General features: G+C 53.9%; 1 protein-coding gene across 3 annotated transcripts in view; it reads left to right on the forward strand.

Annotated features, from left to right (window-relative positions):
* Positions 1 to 16,245, forward strand: part of ABL1 (ABL proto-oncogene 1, non-receptor tyrosine kinase) — a 148,369-nt gene that overhangs the window by 109,572 nt on the left and 22,552 nt on the right. For all 3 annotated transcript variants that reach the window (XM_051835403.3, XM_051835404.3, XM_089321434.1), the window contains exons 2-3: positions 12,801 to 12,974; positions 13,165 to 13,460. In XM_051835403.3, the coding sequence (XP_051691363.1) occupies positions 12,801 to 12,974; positions 13,165 to 13,460 (470 nt within the window). The remainder of the gene's footprint in view (positions 1 to 12,800; positions 12,975 to 13,164; positions 13,461 to 16,245) is intronic.

Genomic DNA, 16,245 nt, shown 5'->3' on the forward strand with positions numbered 1-16,245 from the left:
GCAGGCCCGGTAATGACTTTCCTTCTGCTCCTTACCCAGCTTTAACAATGGCCCGTTTAGGGTCAGTCTTGTTCCAGCTGAGTGAGGCTATTCTTTAAAGCCCTTAGGAAGAATAGCTTGCGTCTTACTTCCTTTGAAGAGTGCAGCTTTGTCCTCAGAGGAGGAGAGTGGTTAACTCTCTCTGAAACTGGTTTTCAAATCCTTCCTTCTTATTCCCCATGGATACTTTGTTATACTCACATGAATACTTTGTTACACTGTATATAGCAGGGTGGTGATAGGGAAGACAGATAGGGAGAGACAGAAACACCTGCACAGAGGAAGAAGGGTAGACTATGCTGGGAGATACAGACAGACAGGGAGGCGGGTGAGACTGAACAGGAAAACAGGTGGGAGGGGCAAAGGCAGGATTGGGGGGGAGGGTGAGACCATCTGACTGATGGCTGGGTCACTGGTGGGAGAGATGTCGGAGGCTCTGCAGCTCTGCGGCCATCCTCTTCCTCCAGGTGCAGTAGTGACACTCTTCCTGCAGGGGCCTGGGCACCCAGTGTGGACGGAGTGCTTGCACCTGGTGAGGGGGCAACAGAAACCATCTGTTTTTCCATCACACTGAATTGCATAAATGCTAACCTCATTTCTCTTACTATTGACTAATCCTCAAATTTGCCTAATGACATTGCACATTGAATGCCTAATAATGATATTTAAAGGCAGGCCATAAATAGACTGAAGCATTGCTTTTTGGAGGCAGAATGCCTTTTTTTTTTTTTTTTTTTTTTGGCTTGGGCATGGGGTGAGAGGTGTTTACATTCAGTTACCCAGATTAGCAATAAAAATGCTGATGACCAAGGAGACATTCTGGGGAAATTGCCTGCCATCGGGCAGACCAGTTAGGCCTGTAACTGTGGTTTAAACTAACCTGGCAGGCAGTTTAGATCGAGGAGGAAATGCGAAATGAGCACTTTGAAACCATCCTGTGGCCGGCAGCAGAAGGGGAGGCTTTTCCGTCTGTTGCAAATGGCCTGTGACAGAATAAAAATGCTGTGTGGTTAGCAGGCTCACTGCAGATGGTTGGGAGCTGTGGCCAGGGCAGGGATCCCTGGAGCCCCGAGAGGTGCTGCACCGGGGCTCTCACTCACAGTGTGTGTGCCTGGCAGGAGTCTGCAGCAAACCCCGTTTCTTTAGAAAGCCCTGAGAAGCGTGTTTTTAAGTTACACCTTTTAGGATTTTGGCCACGGTTTGTGTTTCCTTCAGAATGCATCGTCTCAGCCCCAGGCGTCTCTGAAGGCTTTGCTGGTCAGGGTGCGTTTGTTGTCTTTCTGCTCTTCTGACAGGTTGAGAGATGATTCAAGTGCGCTTTTTCAGTCATGACAGTGTTTTACCTCTTTACTGCCGACAGCCAAGCGCAGGGCCTGTGCACCTGGGTCCACCCTGGCCTGTGCACCTGGGTCCACCCTGGGGTGAGTGCTGTGTGCTGCCCTGCGCTGAGCGGGTGCTGAGCTCTGGGACAGGCAGAGCTTGCTCTGTGCCCCATGGGCGCTTTGTTACTGTGCTGCCAGCGGCCTGGCAGTGCAGGGCCTCGGTGCCAGGTGCTTCCGCAGGTGCACACGCCAGCGCTTTCTGCATGCAGTGTGCGTTGCGCCCTCAGCACAGCCTGGCTCGTTGGGCACACTGTTGCTCAGACCCTGTAGTGCTGAGATTTACACAAGGCCTGTCCACCCTGGAGCCAGGCTTACTTGTGATACAAGGGATAGGTGACCAGATTCCTTACTGCGATGGGTGCAGGGTGCTGACAGATACCAAGCCCCCAGATGGGGGGAGGAAGCAGTCCGCTGGGGAGGCCAGGAAGCTGCAGAGCAGTGGACCAGGGCGGGCACGCAGGGCACTTGTCAAGGTGTGGGCTGCAGCGGGGTCAGTGCGGGGAGGGAAGCTACAAGCGGCTTGGGGAGCCTGGGGTAGAGAGTAGGACTGGTGAGGGCGAATGCCCCCAAACCAGACCCTGCAGGGCTTCGTGTGCTGCTTTCAGAGTGTGGGCTTTTCCTGCAGGTGGCATAACAGAGCCGCTTTCGGAGGGCTTGTGCATGGTTAGGAGTCAGCCGCCCCACCAGGCCCATCACAGCCCAAATGAACATTGCCCCAGGCAGCTCTGCTCATGAAGGGTGCTGACCAGGGACAAGCAGGACTGCCTCCCACACCAGCACCGCTCTGCCTCTCGGCCTGCCATGGTCGTGTCAGTAGGATGTGGGTTTTTTTGTTTGTTTGTTTGTTTGTTTTAAGATTTATTTAGTTATTTGGAAAGCAGAAATTCAGACAGAGAAGGAGGAAAAGAGAGAAGTATCTTCCATCCATTGGTTCACTCCCCAAATGATCGCAATGACCAGGGGTGGACCAGATTGAAGCCAGGAGCTTCTTCTGGGCCTTCCACATGGTTGCAGGGGCCCAAGCATTGGGCCATCCTTCTCTGCTTTCCCAGACACATCAGCAGGAAGCTGGATCGGAAGTGAAGTAGCCAGGACTTGAATCAGCGCCCATGTGGGATGCCAGCACTGCAGGTGGTGGATTAACCTACTACACCACAGCGCCAGTCCCATGTCAGTGGGATTCTAAACAGGGGAATAAGCTGGTCAGATTTGCATTTTAGAAATGTCCCCTCTGAGATAGGCAAGTGGGTGGACTGTCCAGGGGCAGCAGGCGGCCAGGGGCGTGGCAGGGCATGGAGGGGACAGGAACCGTGAGAGCACTGGAGGAAAGGTGCCAAGAGGTGGGGTGCAGGCCGCCAGCCAGGACTCCCCGCCCGCGTTGGCCTGGGAGTCAGAGGGCGGTGGTGTGTCTGTGGGGCCCTCACACTCCCGCTCCCAGATAGCATACAGGGGTTTTGCTTGGGGTTTTGGCTGAGGGAGGGTGATGGAGGTTGTGCCTCATCAAGAAAGTTAGTGTTTGGAAAGGAGCGCGAGTTAGGACAGAGGATTCTGTTTCTTGAAGCTGAGTGGCTGAAGAATTATGTAAAAGATTCCTGGGGAAATATTTAAAGCTTAGGCTAATTTCAATAACTGTTTTTAAAAGAGTGTTTCTCTAGAAGCCAATTTAATTACTGCCTATGATGCCCATGAGTAGAAAGTAATAAAGCTGCATTTTTAAAGCAAATTGGGTAATTTGGACTCCTCACTAATTTCTGCTAGATTCCTTTTTAGGCTCTTGTCCCCGTTAGACTACAGGGGTTTTAAAGAACCAATTCCTTAGTGCAGGACTTGCAGATAACCTAGAAGACACTTGGAGTCTGGAATAGAATTCAGGAACTCCACGTCCTACTCCTAGTTAGAATTTGGCATTTTACTTTTTTTCAACACACGTAACAAACCACAGTATCATTAGTAGTACTTGTGATTGTTTCGGATAAGAATCAGATATTTTTATACCCATAACAGTTATGATTATTGATACTCATCACAGCTTGGAAATGACAGTAGTTACCACTGCCTCATGTTGTTTAATGTATTCGTGAACAAACAGATTTTTTTTTAGCAAGTGAAAGAGCCCAAGAGAGACTAAGAGAGCTCCCGTTGGCAGGTGCACTCCCCAGATGCCACAACAGACAGGCTGAAGCCTGGAGTCAGGCTCTCAGCCCAGGTCCCCCAGGTCGCTGGCAGGGACTCAGCGCTGAAGCCGGCATCACTGCCTCTCAGGGGCTGCAGGAGCAGGAACTGGAGCCGGCCGTGTGCAGGTCAGGGCTGTTCTCCCAGAGTGGAGGCCTGACGGTTCTGCACCCTGGGAGCCGCCCTGCCGTCACCCTGCTCCCGGCATTCCAGGGTGGGGTCGGGTGGCTTCACTGCCAGGCCAGATGCCTGCCCCAGAGCAGCACGTGTTTAAGGGGTCACTAAAGAAGCACTCTCACAGATTCATTGCTAAAAAGACGATTTCGGTGTGATTGCTTTCCTTTGCAATCCTCTGTGTGGTATTTATGCATCATAAGCTTTATCCTGAGGCGTCCCTGGGCATTACCTGCCTGGAGGGGTCCCTGTGCAGTCCAGGGAAGCCCACCTCCGTGTGTCCTCAGTGTGTCCGGCCGGCCTTAGGTCCCTGGTTAGACCTCTTCTCTCGCGTGGACTGTCCTGCCAGGGTCCCTCCCTTCCTCACCCCAGGGAGCTCCCCCTCGGTCTGTGGGGTCCTAACACATCCACCCATCCACGGACCACGTAGTGTTGTAACTGTGTCTCCCATAAGGCTCTCTGCTTGTTACCGCCCTGCTCCCCAGCAGCCAGCACCGTGCTGTAAGGCGCTGGGGAAATCTTGGTCCTCATGGGAAGCTAATGCAAAGGCTGTGTTTAGGGAAGCTTTTTTTTTTTTTTTAAATAATAATCTTTGTAACCACTGTGTCTAAAGGTGTAAATGACAAAATAAAGGACCGTGTAGGATATAGATAAAAAAAAAAAGAGTTTCATTAAGTTCAAGTTGTGGGAAACAATACTTCTCCTCCACACTCATATTGTAAAAAGCTGTGTGGAACTGTTGTAAGTGTCTTGAGAGTGGTCCCAGTGTGACCTCATCAGCTGGAGCCCTTCCTCTGCAGAGGAATCTGTTTTGTAGATTTTTAAATGGCAGAGATTCCTTGAATGGGAGGGCAGTAGAGACGGAGCCACCAAGGAAGTAAGCGGAAAGCGACAAAGGCCTGGATGACGGAACGTGAGCAGAGGCAGGAGTGCTGTCCCCTCTGCTCCCCTGCCCCTCCCCGACCCTGAATGTCTGAGAGCTTTCCAGAGAGCCCCCAGTGCACTCCAGTGCTGCCTGGCTGGGCCCCGTGCACTCTGCCTTGGGCCCAGGTGCCGGCAGGCGGCAGGCGAAGTCTCCCCGCCCCTGGGGGCTGTGCGGTGCCGGCCCCTGGGGTTGAGCCTGTCTGCCCTCGCTGTCTGTCTGTGTGCAGTGCAGCAGCAGCCCCTGGAGATCGACCAGGTCGCTGTTATCAGAGGATCTTGCATAAACATTTTTGTTCACTGACTCACAACTTTGAGAAGCGATATTTTTATATAAAACGATCTTTAAATTGTGTTTTGAAGACCCAGACTGTTCCTAGAATACTATCCAAACAAGTTAATCACACTCCGATCCGGTGAATTCTGTGGCATGGTTCTTACCGAGTTTTCAAACATCTGGTACTGCCGTAGCTGGGGCCAAGGCTCTCTAGGAGAGTGGACGGCATTTCTCAGGTGTCACTGTGGTTGGAGCTCAGCCGGTGCCCGACTGGCTACTTACAGGCTTTCCCCGAGTTTGGCTGGTGGGTAGGAGCCTTTTTGTTAACATTATGGAGGAATAACAAACTGGATTTAAGGGAGGCAAGAGGCCCTTCTGAAGATTCAAAGCTTAAAGATGTTTAAAATATAATTCAGAAGGGGACGCTGCAGGAAATGCTCCTTAGAAAATGTGAGTGTGGCAGCAGACACCAGTCTGTTCCCACGACCCGACGGACGGAAGGGAAGCTGTGTTGGGTGTTCTTTCTGGACAAAGCCGCTGGTCTCCGTGGGGGTCCAACTTCCTGACAGTGGGACCGACAAGGAAGGTGTCCGCGCACTCTGCGGCTCTGGCCCTGTGCGCTGGGACCGCTTCTCAGGCTGACGAGCACGGTTCACTGTGAAGTGAAGCAAGTCACTTGGCGTCCGTGCGTCGTGAGTCAGCTTTGACATCAGCCTGGACTGGGAATTGACTGGGAAGTTTGGTGTTGGATGTGGTGCATTTCAGTGTCTCGATCCAGAGGCCTGCATGAGCAATACTTCCCTTTGGGCTTTGGCCATTAATTTGTGCAACAGAGCAAGAACTGGGGAGGAAAATCCAGAGAGTGCCTTGGATGGCCCCACGTCCTGTTGAATCAGAAAGCAGTGGGAGGCCCTTTCCTTCCCGACAAAGGCCTATCCCCTTGCATCAAATTCCCACCATCTGTCCGGTGGTGTTAGGGACAGCCCCAACTTTAACCCACACTTCCAACGGATAGTCACCTCTGGGCGGGTAGCCGCGCTCTGCCTACTCCAGGTGTTTGCCAGGCCACTTCCCCGATTATGTAACTTTGATCAAATCCAGATGCTGCAGAATGTTTGATAGAAGAGGTCAAAGGGCGTTTGGGAAGAAAAGCTTTTCTGTATTCATGCCTTGAGTTTAATTTCCTGTGTGCCCCTGGTCTGCCGAGTTACATACTCAGAGCCGTGAGGTTGAGACACAGAGGGAAGTGCACAGATATCTTTGCAAACACCCCCGCCCCACCCAGTATAATCTTACATGTTAAATGATCAATTATGTAAGCATCAGGAGCCGGTGGGTATTGTGGGATGGAAGTCACCATCTTCCACACAGGTGTCCCACATCAGAGTGCCAAGGTCTGCTTCTGGTCCAGCTCCCTGCTAATGCACCCAGGAAGGCACTGGTAGATGACCCAAGTGCTTGGGCCCCCATCACCCACATGGGAGACCCAGGCAGAGTTCCTGGCTCTTGCCTTTGGCCTTGTCCAGACCTCACTGTTACAGCCATTTGGGGAGTGAACTAACAGATGGAAGATCTGTCTCTCTCACTCGCTCTCTGTTGATCGATCTGCTTATCAAATAAGGAACCTTTTTTTTAAAAAGTATGAGATCTGGTATTGTGCCACAGTACTTATGCTACTGCCTTCGACACTGGCATCCCATATGGGCATGGGTTCAAGTCTTGGCTGCTCCATGTCCGATCCAGCTCCCTGCCAAAGCAGCAGAAGATGGTCCAAGTGTTTGGGTGCCTGCCACCCATGTAGGGGAGCTGGTGGAGTTCCAGGCTCCTGGCTTTGGCCTGGCCCAGCCCTGCTGCTGTGGCCGTTTGGTGAGTGAGCCAGCGGATGAAAGATATCTGTCTCTCTCTCCCCCACTCTGTCTGTAACTCAGCCTCTCAAATAAATAAATGTATTTTTTTTTAAAAATTGTCAGTATCAGTTGGCTTTTATTTATGATGTCTTTCTTATTTTATTTATTTTTTATTTTTATTTTTTGACAGGCAGAGTGGACAGTGAGAGAGACAGAGAGAAAGGTCTTCCTTTGCTGTTGGTTCACCCTCCAATGGCCGCCGCGGCCGGTGCACTGCAGCCGGCGCAGCGCGCTGATCCAGTGGCAGGAGCCAGGAACTTATCCTGGTCTCCCATGGGGTGCAGGGCCCAAGCACTTGGGCCATCCTCCACTGCACTCCCGGGCCACAGCAGAGAGCTGGCCTGGAAGAGGGGCAACCAGGACAGAATCCGGCGCCCCAATCGGGACTAGAACCTGGTGTGCCGGCACCGCAAGGCGGAGGATTAGCCTATTGAGCCGCGGCGCCGGCCATGATGTCTTTCTATTTTTGTAATGGTGTTCTGATTTTAAAAATATCCCATGGTCTTTTAAAATTTTTATTATTTATTTTATTCACTTGAAAGATAGAGATAGACAGATTTCCTGTTGACTGATTCACTCCCAGATGCCCACAATGGCCAGGGCTGGTTCAGGCTGAGCTGGGAGCCGGAGCCATCACCTGCTCCCTCCCAAGGTCTGCATTAGCCTGGAACTGGGATTAGGAACAGGGTGTGAATGTGTTAATCCGCATCTGGGCTAAATGCTGGGCCTCATTTTTCATAATTATTATGAGGAATATGCAGCAGTCTAGAAAAGTGTAAAGAAAACTAAAAATGCTTTTAATCCAACCGTCCTGAGTTAACTGTTGTTCAGTTTGGTATAGTTCCTTCTGGTCTTTTTTTCAATTTTTATAAAATTGGATTCATGCTGTGTATATTGGATTGTAATATATCATGAATACAACCCTAAGTCATTGAATATTTTCTCCAAAAGTATTTTAAATAGCTTTTTAAATGTATTCTATTTTATGTAGGGAGCGTAAACTTATTTATCATGTATTGATGGGTGCTTTACGCTTTTCCTTTTCTCTGCTGTCATTTAAAATCGGTGTATACAAATCAGTATGTGGCTGTCTTAGAATCAATTCCTAGAGGTAAATCACAGAATATGAAATTCTTTCAAGAGTCCTGATTCGTATTCCAGATGTACCCCCGTCAGCATTGTCGGTTCCATTAAAGTCTGATCTACTCTGGCTGTCAGTGTCAAGAACGGGTATCTGTCAGTTTGACAGAGAATTTGCATTTGATTACTAGCAAGGGTTGACACACTGTCCACGTCTAATGCCAGCTTTTACTCTCTGTGGATTGCTTGTTTGTGGTTTTTGTCCATTTTCCTCCTAGTGGAGGGACTTACCTTTTTCTTACTGGTGCAGGAGAGCCCTTTATGTTAAGAACCCTTTACCAGAAGTGTCATGAGATGTGACCGGCTTCCAGCCAACAACCTGCCCCCCTGGCAGAGGCACAGGAGACAAGGCAGCTTCCACTGCCCACCAAGGGCCAGTTGTGTTGGTTTCCAAGCCTGTTTGTCACAGATATTCATCAATTCTAATTACTTGGTTACTATGAAGCCAGTGAAATACAAGTGTGAAGACAGAATTGTGTCTGTGATGGTGCCACTGAATTAGATGTAAGACAACCATAAACAATTGGAATTGGACTGTAGAAAGCTAGAAATGTCCCCAGTGGGATTGCATGGCGAATGGCTCCGGGTTCTCCCTCTGCCCGCGGGAGATTGAAGCTGGAGCGAGATGATTCGTTATAGGTGGGACTTAGAGGAGACGTCAGTCATGTGCTCACACCGAGCAGGGCCGTCCTTGACCCTGCAGTCAAGAGTCACAGACCAGCGTCTCCTAGCTAGGGTGGGCATCACAAAGGGTTTAAAAATAAATAACTCCCGATTTAACCAGCTTTTATTGTTTTAACTTGGTGGATCAGTTCCTGATCATGATGGTGCTAAGTGTACTTCTGTCTGTCTCTGTCTGTCTGTCTCTCTCTCCCCTTGCCCCTTCCTCCCTCCCCCTCCTTTACTCCCTCTCCCTCTTCTTTCTCTCTTGGTTCACCTCCTGAATGCCCTCAGTGGCTGGGGCTGGGAGTGGCCTGAGATAGGAACCTGGCACGAAATCCAGGTTTCCCTTGCATGGACCAGAACCCAATTACTTGGGCCGTCATGGCTGTCCTCAGGATCCGCATTAGTAGGAAGAGGAGTCAGGAGCTGGATCCCACAGTCAGACCCAGGTTCTCCTTACCTGCTCCACAGCGCTGAGCCCTGCCCGCACCAGTGTGGAGGTGGGTGCCTCACCTGCTCCGCGGCGCTGAGCCCTGCCCACAGTAGTGTGGAGGTGGGCGCCTCACCTGCTCCTTGGTGCTGAGCCCTGCCCGCACCAGTGTGGAGGTGGGCACCTCACCTGCTCTGCTGCATTGAGCCCTGCCCACACCAGTGTGGAGGTGGGCACCTCACCTGCTCTGCTGCACTGAGCCCTGCCCGCACCAGTGTGGAGGTGGGTGCCTCACCTGCTCCGCGGCGCTGAGCCCTGCCCACAGTAGTGTGGAGGTGGGCGCCTCACCTGCTCCGCGGCGCTGAGCCCTGCCCACACCAGTGTGGAGGTGGGCGCCTCACCTGCTCTGCTGCATTGAGCCCTGCCCACACCAGTGTGGAGGTGGGCACCTCACCTGCTCTGCTGCACTGAGCCCTGCCCGCACCAGTGTGGAGGTGGGTGCCTCACCTGCTCCGCGGCGCTGAGCCCTGCCCACAGTAGTGTGGAGGTGGGCGCCTCACCTGCTCCGCGGCGCTGAGCCCTGCCCACACCAGTGTGGAGGTGGGCGCCTCACCTGCTCCTTGGTGCTGAGCCCTGCCCGCACCAGTGTGGAGGTGGGCACCTCACCTGCTCTGCTGCACTGAGCCCTGCCCACACCAGTGTGGAGGTGGGCGCCTCACCTGCTCTGCTGCACTGAGCCCTGCCCGCACCAGTGTGGAGGTGGGTGCCTCACCTGCTCTGCTGCACTGAGCCCTGCCTGCACCAGTGTGGAGGTGGGTGCCTCACCTGCTCTGCTGCACTGAGCCCTGCCCGCACCAGTGTGGAGGTGGGCGCTGATCCTGCTCCACAGCGCCGAGCCCTGCCCGCAGGAGGAGATAACCGTGCTGCAAGACCCTTTTCCTGAGGTCATCTTTGCCCTCACCCATTCCTAAGGTGAAATTAATGCACTAATATAATTTGAGATTTACTTTTTTAGCAAAACAGCTCCTGAAATGTATGCAATTAGTAATAAAAGAGCAGCACTGACAGACCTTTGTTGACATTCTATTGGTTGGGTCCAGAGATCCTTAGTGAAGGCCTGTTTCTGAAAGTCCTGGTTGCTCGCGTTTCTGGAGTTGCGCAGCCCGCCCCGTGTCTTAGGTGTCTCTGGAGTTCTCTCGAAGTGAATGTAGAATCAGGCCCTGAGTCGGGTGTCATCGCCAAGCAGAGGAAGTTTGGGGTCTGTGAATCCATAGAGAGGGGAATTTAAAACATGGTTGTCCTTTTCTTTCTTTTTTTCTTGAGATTATGTTTATTTGCAAGAATGAGAGGCTGGCGCTCGGCGTGGCAGGTAGAGCTGCTGCCCGCAGCGCCAGCATCCTGTGTGGGTGCCGGTGCCGGTTCACGTCCAGGCTGATCCACTTCCAATCCACCTCCCTGCTAATGCACCTGGGGAAGCAGTGGAGGATGGTCCAAGTGCTTGGGCCCCTGCACCCACGTGGGAGACCCGGAAGAAGCTCCTGGCTCCTGGAAACAGATCAGATCAGCCCAGCTTCAGCCATTGTGGGCATTTGGGGAATGAACCAGCAGATGGAAGACTTCTCTCTGTCTCTCCCTCACTCTGTAACCGTGCCTTTCAAATAAATAAATAAATCTTTATTAATAAAAAGAAAGAATGAGAGAGAGGGAGACAGAAAGAAAGAGATTCCCATCCTCTGGTTCACTTCCCAAATGGCCACAACAGCCAGGTTTGGGGCCAGGCCAAAGCCAGGCGCTCAGAACTCCATCGAGGTCTCCCACATGGGTGACAGGTGACAAGCGCTTGGGCCATCTTCTGCTCCCTTTCCAGGCACAGCAGCAGGAAGCTGGAGTGGAAGCTGAGCAGCTGAGACTCTCACCAGCACTCCAATTTGGGATGCCACAACACCAGTCTCAAAACGTGGTTTTCTTTTGTTGCCATTTGCATTCAGCTCAAGCGAATGGGAGGTCTGTCTTTCCTTGTGAAGGTCTCCACCCCACCCCGCCCCACCCCCTTTTTGTGTAAATTTGGTTTGTTAATTTCCCTGGTCGAGTATTGGACACATCACCTGCAAGGGCCGCCTGGAGTAGCTGTGCTGGTTGGGAAGAAGCCGCCGCATCTTGTCATTATCACAGAGAAGCTCTAGAAGGGTTGGGCACAGTTTCCGAAAAGCAGGAAGACAAGAAGCAACGAGTGAACTCTAGTGAGGAGCATCACACAGTCCTGAAATAAGCTGTTGATTGACTTCCAAATTCTCCAGTCTGTTATAGACGAAACACGAAAGACCCCATTGTTTCAGAACAGAAGAGCCTCTTACAAATGCTCACCAGGTGAAAAGAACAGTGTGAAGATGGCCATGTCTCAGTGGGCCTGGAGGGAAGCTGGAAGGAAGGGTAGGGCGTTCGTTGTCCTGGACGTCTCGGGGAGACGCTGTCTCTTGCTGGGTAGGAGCAGCACCCAAGGGAGACAGCAGAGGCGCGTCAGTGATGCAGCGTTTGCTTAGCCAGGTACAGCCGTCAAAACACAGCTGTTGGGACAAGTGTTCAGCCTCGCAGCTAGGAGGCCCGCGTCGCGTATCCCAGGGCCTGAGTTCGGCGGGGTGCTCCGCTCCGCTCCTGCTCCGGCCTCCTGCTGATGCAGACCTTAGGAAGCAGTGGCGATGGCTCAGGTCAATGCATTCCCACCCACCTATGTGGGAGACTCGGAGTTGAGTTCCCCCGGTTCTTGGCTTCGGCCTGGCCCTGCCCCCAGCCTTGTGGGTATCTGGGGAGTGAACCAGTGGATGGAGCCTGTTCCCTCTCTCTCTCTGTCCCTGCCTCTCAAATAAAAACCTTTTTAAAAGAAAACTACAACTGCCAAGATTCTTAAAAAAAAAAAAAAGCTAAACCAGCTGTTGTCTCTGGGGGTGGAGAAGAGGGGGACAGCAGATGTCTCTCTTCTGAGCCCTTCTGCACTGTTAAATGATGTGTGTGCATTGCGCTGATAGACTTGAAAACAGTTTAAAGCAGGAAGCTTTCACTCTGTGTTTTGAGCAGTAGCAAAGACCATCTGAGGATGGTGTGAGAAAACCCGTGTTGATGAATGTAAAAAGCTGAAACTGTTTGGGAACAACAGTTACCACCTTGGAATGAAAATACCTGGTGTTGGCTGGCCGGCGCCGCGGCTCACTAGGCTAATCCTCCGCCTGCGGCGCCGGCACCCCAGATTCTGTCCCGGCTGCTCCTCTTCCAGGCCAGCTCTCTGCTGTGGCCCGGGAAGGCAGTGGAGGATGGCCCAAGTGCTTGGACCCTGCAGCCGCATGGGAGACCAGGAGGAAGCACCTGGCTCCTGGCTTCGGATCAGCGCAGTGCACCAGCCATAGTGGTCATCTGGGGGGTGAACCAACGGAAGGAAGGCCTTTCTCTCTCTCTCTCTCACTGTCTAACTTTGCCTGTAAAAAAAAAAAAAATACCTAGTGTTGTTCACAAGATTTGGTAGAGTTCTTTCCTTTAAAAAAAAAAAAAGCTTTCTTGCTAATTCATAGTGCGTGCACTTGTTAAAAAATGAAATAAATTAGGAGTGTGTGGTGTGGGAGGCACAGACATTTCTTTTTACTACTGAGAACAGAACTAACGTTCTTCCTCTTGCTGTCTGTTTGTTGCTCCCGTTTCGCTTCCAGAAGCCCTTCAGAGGCCAGTAGCGTCTGACTTCGAGCCCCCGGGTCTGAGCGAGGCTGCTCGCTGGAACTCCAAGGAAAACCTCCTCGCTGGGCCCAGTGAAAATGACCCCAACCTGTTCGTTGCACTGTATGATTTTGTGGCCAGTGGAGATAACACTCTAAGCATAACTAAAGGTAACGTGGCGGGGTGCTGGGGGCCGCGTCCACCTGCGTGTGAACGTGTGCTCTCACACACGTGGGAGCGCTCGTGTTTCTGTGGGCTTGTCCAGGTGCCCGGGTGTGTAGGGAGGTGGCGGGGACTAGACTGGACGAGTGGAGGTGTTCTCTAGGGTGGGTTTGTCTGATGCGCTTCTTTTCTCCTAAGGTGAAAAGCTCCGGGTCTTAGGCTACAATCACAATGGCGAGTGGTGTGAAGCCCAAACCAAAAATGGCCAAGGTTGGGTCCCGAGCAACTACATCACGCCGGTCAACAGCCTGGAGAAGCACTCCTGGTACCACGGGCCCGTGTCCCGCAACGCCGCCGAGTACCTGCTGAGCAGCGGGATCAACGGCAGCTTCCTGGTGCGGGAGAGCGAGAGCAGTCCTGGCCAGAGGTCCATCTCGCTGAGATATGAAGGCAGGGTGTACCACTACAGGATCAACACCGCTTCTGATGGCAAGGTAGGGACCCCGGCTTCGTGGGGTAGAGGGGGGTGCGGCTGGGGAGGGACCCGGCTTCGTGGGGTGGGGGGGTGCGGCTGGGGAGGGACCCGGCTTCGTGGGGTGGGGGGGTGCGGCTGGGGAGGGACCCGGCTTCGTGGGGTGGGGGGGTGCGGCTGGGGAGGGACCCGGCTTCGTGGGGTGGAGCGGGGGTGCGGCTGGGGAGGGACCCGGCTTCGTGGGGTGGAGCGGGGGTGCGGCTGGGGAGGGACCCGGCTTTGTGGGGTGGGGGGGTGCGGCTGGGGAGGGACCCGGCTTCGTGGGGTGGAGGGGGGGTGCGGCTGGGGAGGGACCCGGCTTCGTGGGGTGGAGGGGGGGTGCGGCTGGGGAGGGACCTGGCTTCGTGGGGTGGAGGGGGGGTGCGGCCGGGGAGGGACCCGGCTTTGTGGGGTGGGGGGGTGCGGCCGGGGAGGGACCCGGCTTCGTGGGGTGGAGGAGGTATAGCTGGGGAGGGACCCGGCTTCGTGGGGTGGAGGAGGTATAGCTGGGGAGGGACCCGGCTTCGTGGGGTGGGGGGGTGCAGCTGGGGAGGGACCCGGCTTCATGGGGTGTGGGGGGGTGCGGCTGGGGAGGGACCCCGGCTTCGTGGGGTGGGGGTGGGGTGCGGCTGGAGAGGGACCCGGCTTCGTGGGGTGGAGGAGGGGTGCAGCTGGGGAGGGACCCGGCTTCGTGGGGTGGAGGAGGTATAGCTGGGGAGGGACCCGGCTTCGTGGGTTGGGGGGATGTAGCTGGGGAGGGACCCGGCTTCGTGGGGTGGTGGTGGTGGTGCAGCTGGGGAGGGACCCGGCTTCGTGGGGTGGTGGGGGTGGTGCAGCTGGGGAGGGACCCGGCTTCGTGGGTTGGGGGGGTGTAGCTGGGGAGGGACCCGGCTTCGTGGGGTGGGGGTTGGGTGCAGCTGGGGAGGGACCCGGCTTCGTGGGGTGGTGGGGGTGGTGCAGCTGGGGAGGGACCCGGCTTCGTGGGTTGGGGGGGTGTAGCTGGGGAGGGACCCGGCTTCGTGGGGTGGGGGTTGGGTGCAGCTGGGGAGGGACCCGGCTTCGTGGGGTGGGGGGGTGCAGCTGGGGAGGGACCCGGCTTCATGGGGTGGAGGAGGGGTGCAGCTGGGGAGGGACCCAGCTTCATGGGGTGGGGGGGTACAGCTGGGGAGGGACCCGGCTTCGAGGGGTGCAGCTGGGGAGGGACCCGGCTTCGTGGGGTGGGGGGGTACAGCTGGGGAGGGACCCGGCTTCGAGGGGTGCAGCTGGGGAGGGACCCGGCTTCGTGGGGTGGGGGGGTACAGCTGGGGAGGGACCCGGCTTCGCGGGGTGCAGCTGGGATTCGTCCTGGGCTGAGAGCCCAGGGTCCTGCTGTGGGGTGGACCCACGACGAGGCTCAACCAGGACGCTTGAGGATTCTTTCAAGTACGCAGCAGAAATCACTCCACCTGCCTCAGGAGAGGCCGGCTCACGAGAGGTGCAAGGTCCTGGGCTGCTGTGGTCCCCCACTGTCCTGCCCGAGGGCTGTTGTTAGCAGTTTCTTAAGATAGGATGAGTAGCTGGTGGGCTTTGGACCTGCCTCTTAGATTAAGGCTCTTCCTTTAAAACGAAACAAAACAAAAAACCTCTAAATAATAATATTCACTGAGAAAAATTCAAGTGGTATTTTTAAAGCAAAAGGCGCCGTTAACAGCACTCCTTCCAAATAAGTCTGGCACGTGGCCCTCTTCCATGGATGACGTCACCTTTATGGCTGCATACAGGTGTGCGCACGCACAGTAGGCTCAGGTTGTGGTCTTGTAAAGGAGTGGGCGGGAGCGATTTTGTGGTCTTCATGGAAACAGCTGGGAGTCCTTGAAGGGAAGGGAGCAGTTAACATTTGCTGAGTCCCTGCTTGTGCTGGGACGCCTGGCAGTTGCCATCTCATTTAAGCCCCACCTCAGTCCTCTGGGCGGGCCCTGCCACAGGTGCATTTGGGCATTAAAGAATGGGAGGCTTAGAAGGAGGACGGTCTTGCTAGGGTCTCGTGGTGAGTGACTGATGAAGCCCAGCTCCCACCATCCGATCCTCTGCACCAGCCTGTGGATTTCGGGGGGTGGTCAGGTGGTGTGATTCTTAGTATAGAAGGTATGCACATGGTTTCAAAAACTGACAGAACAAAATGAATTACAGTGGAAAGTAATTATGTGTCCTAATTAGTTCCCTGCCCAGAGAGTCCCACTATTAGAGTATCTTGTAGAGTGACCCGGAGATGACCCGGAGTGTGTGTGTTTGTCTCTAAGGACACATAGCCGACGCCAGCCCTCCCTTGTCCTGATGGCCACACATCTGGAGCTGCCTCCCTCTTGCTGATGGCCCTTGTAGCACAGAAAGCCCTTCATTTGTGTAAACACCCCCTGCTGGCTGACTTTTGAGTTGTTTCCAATCTTTGGTTAAGAGGTAGCTTCCAAATCATTTTTAAATCTGGGCTCACATCACCACCCAGTACTCACACTGGTAACAAAACTTTCATGAAACTTTACCTACCCCAACTCTTTGTGACACATTCTGATATTTTGTATCAGGTACTCAGATGGGGCGGTGGCTGCTTCAGATGCTCTGTTATTTTAAAAACTTCTGGTTGTAATCTAAATATTTCATGGGACCATTAATGACTGGTGCCCTGCAGTTTGAAAATATACTGCATATTCGGCTGGTGCCGTGGCTCAATAGGCTAATCCTCAGCCTGTGGCGCAGGCACACCAGGTTCTAGTCCCAGTCAGGGTGCCAGA

This window comes from Oryctolagus cuniculus, chromosome 1 (assembly GCF_051225735.1).
Source record: "Oryctolagus cuniculus isolate XC-2025 breed Fujian yellow rabbit chromosome 1, ASM5122573v1, whole genome shotgun sequence".
Lineage (NCBI taxonomy): Eukaryota > Metazoa > Chordata > Mammalia > Lagomorpha > Leporidae > Oryctolagus > Oryctolagus cuniculus.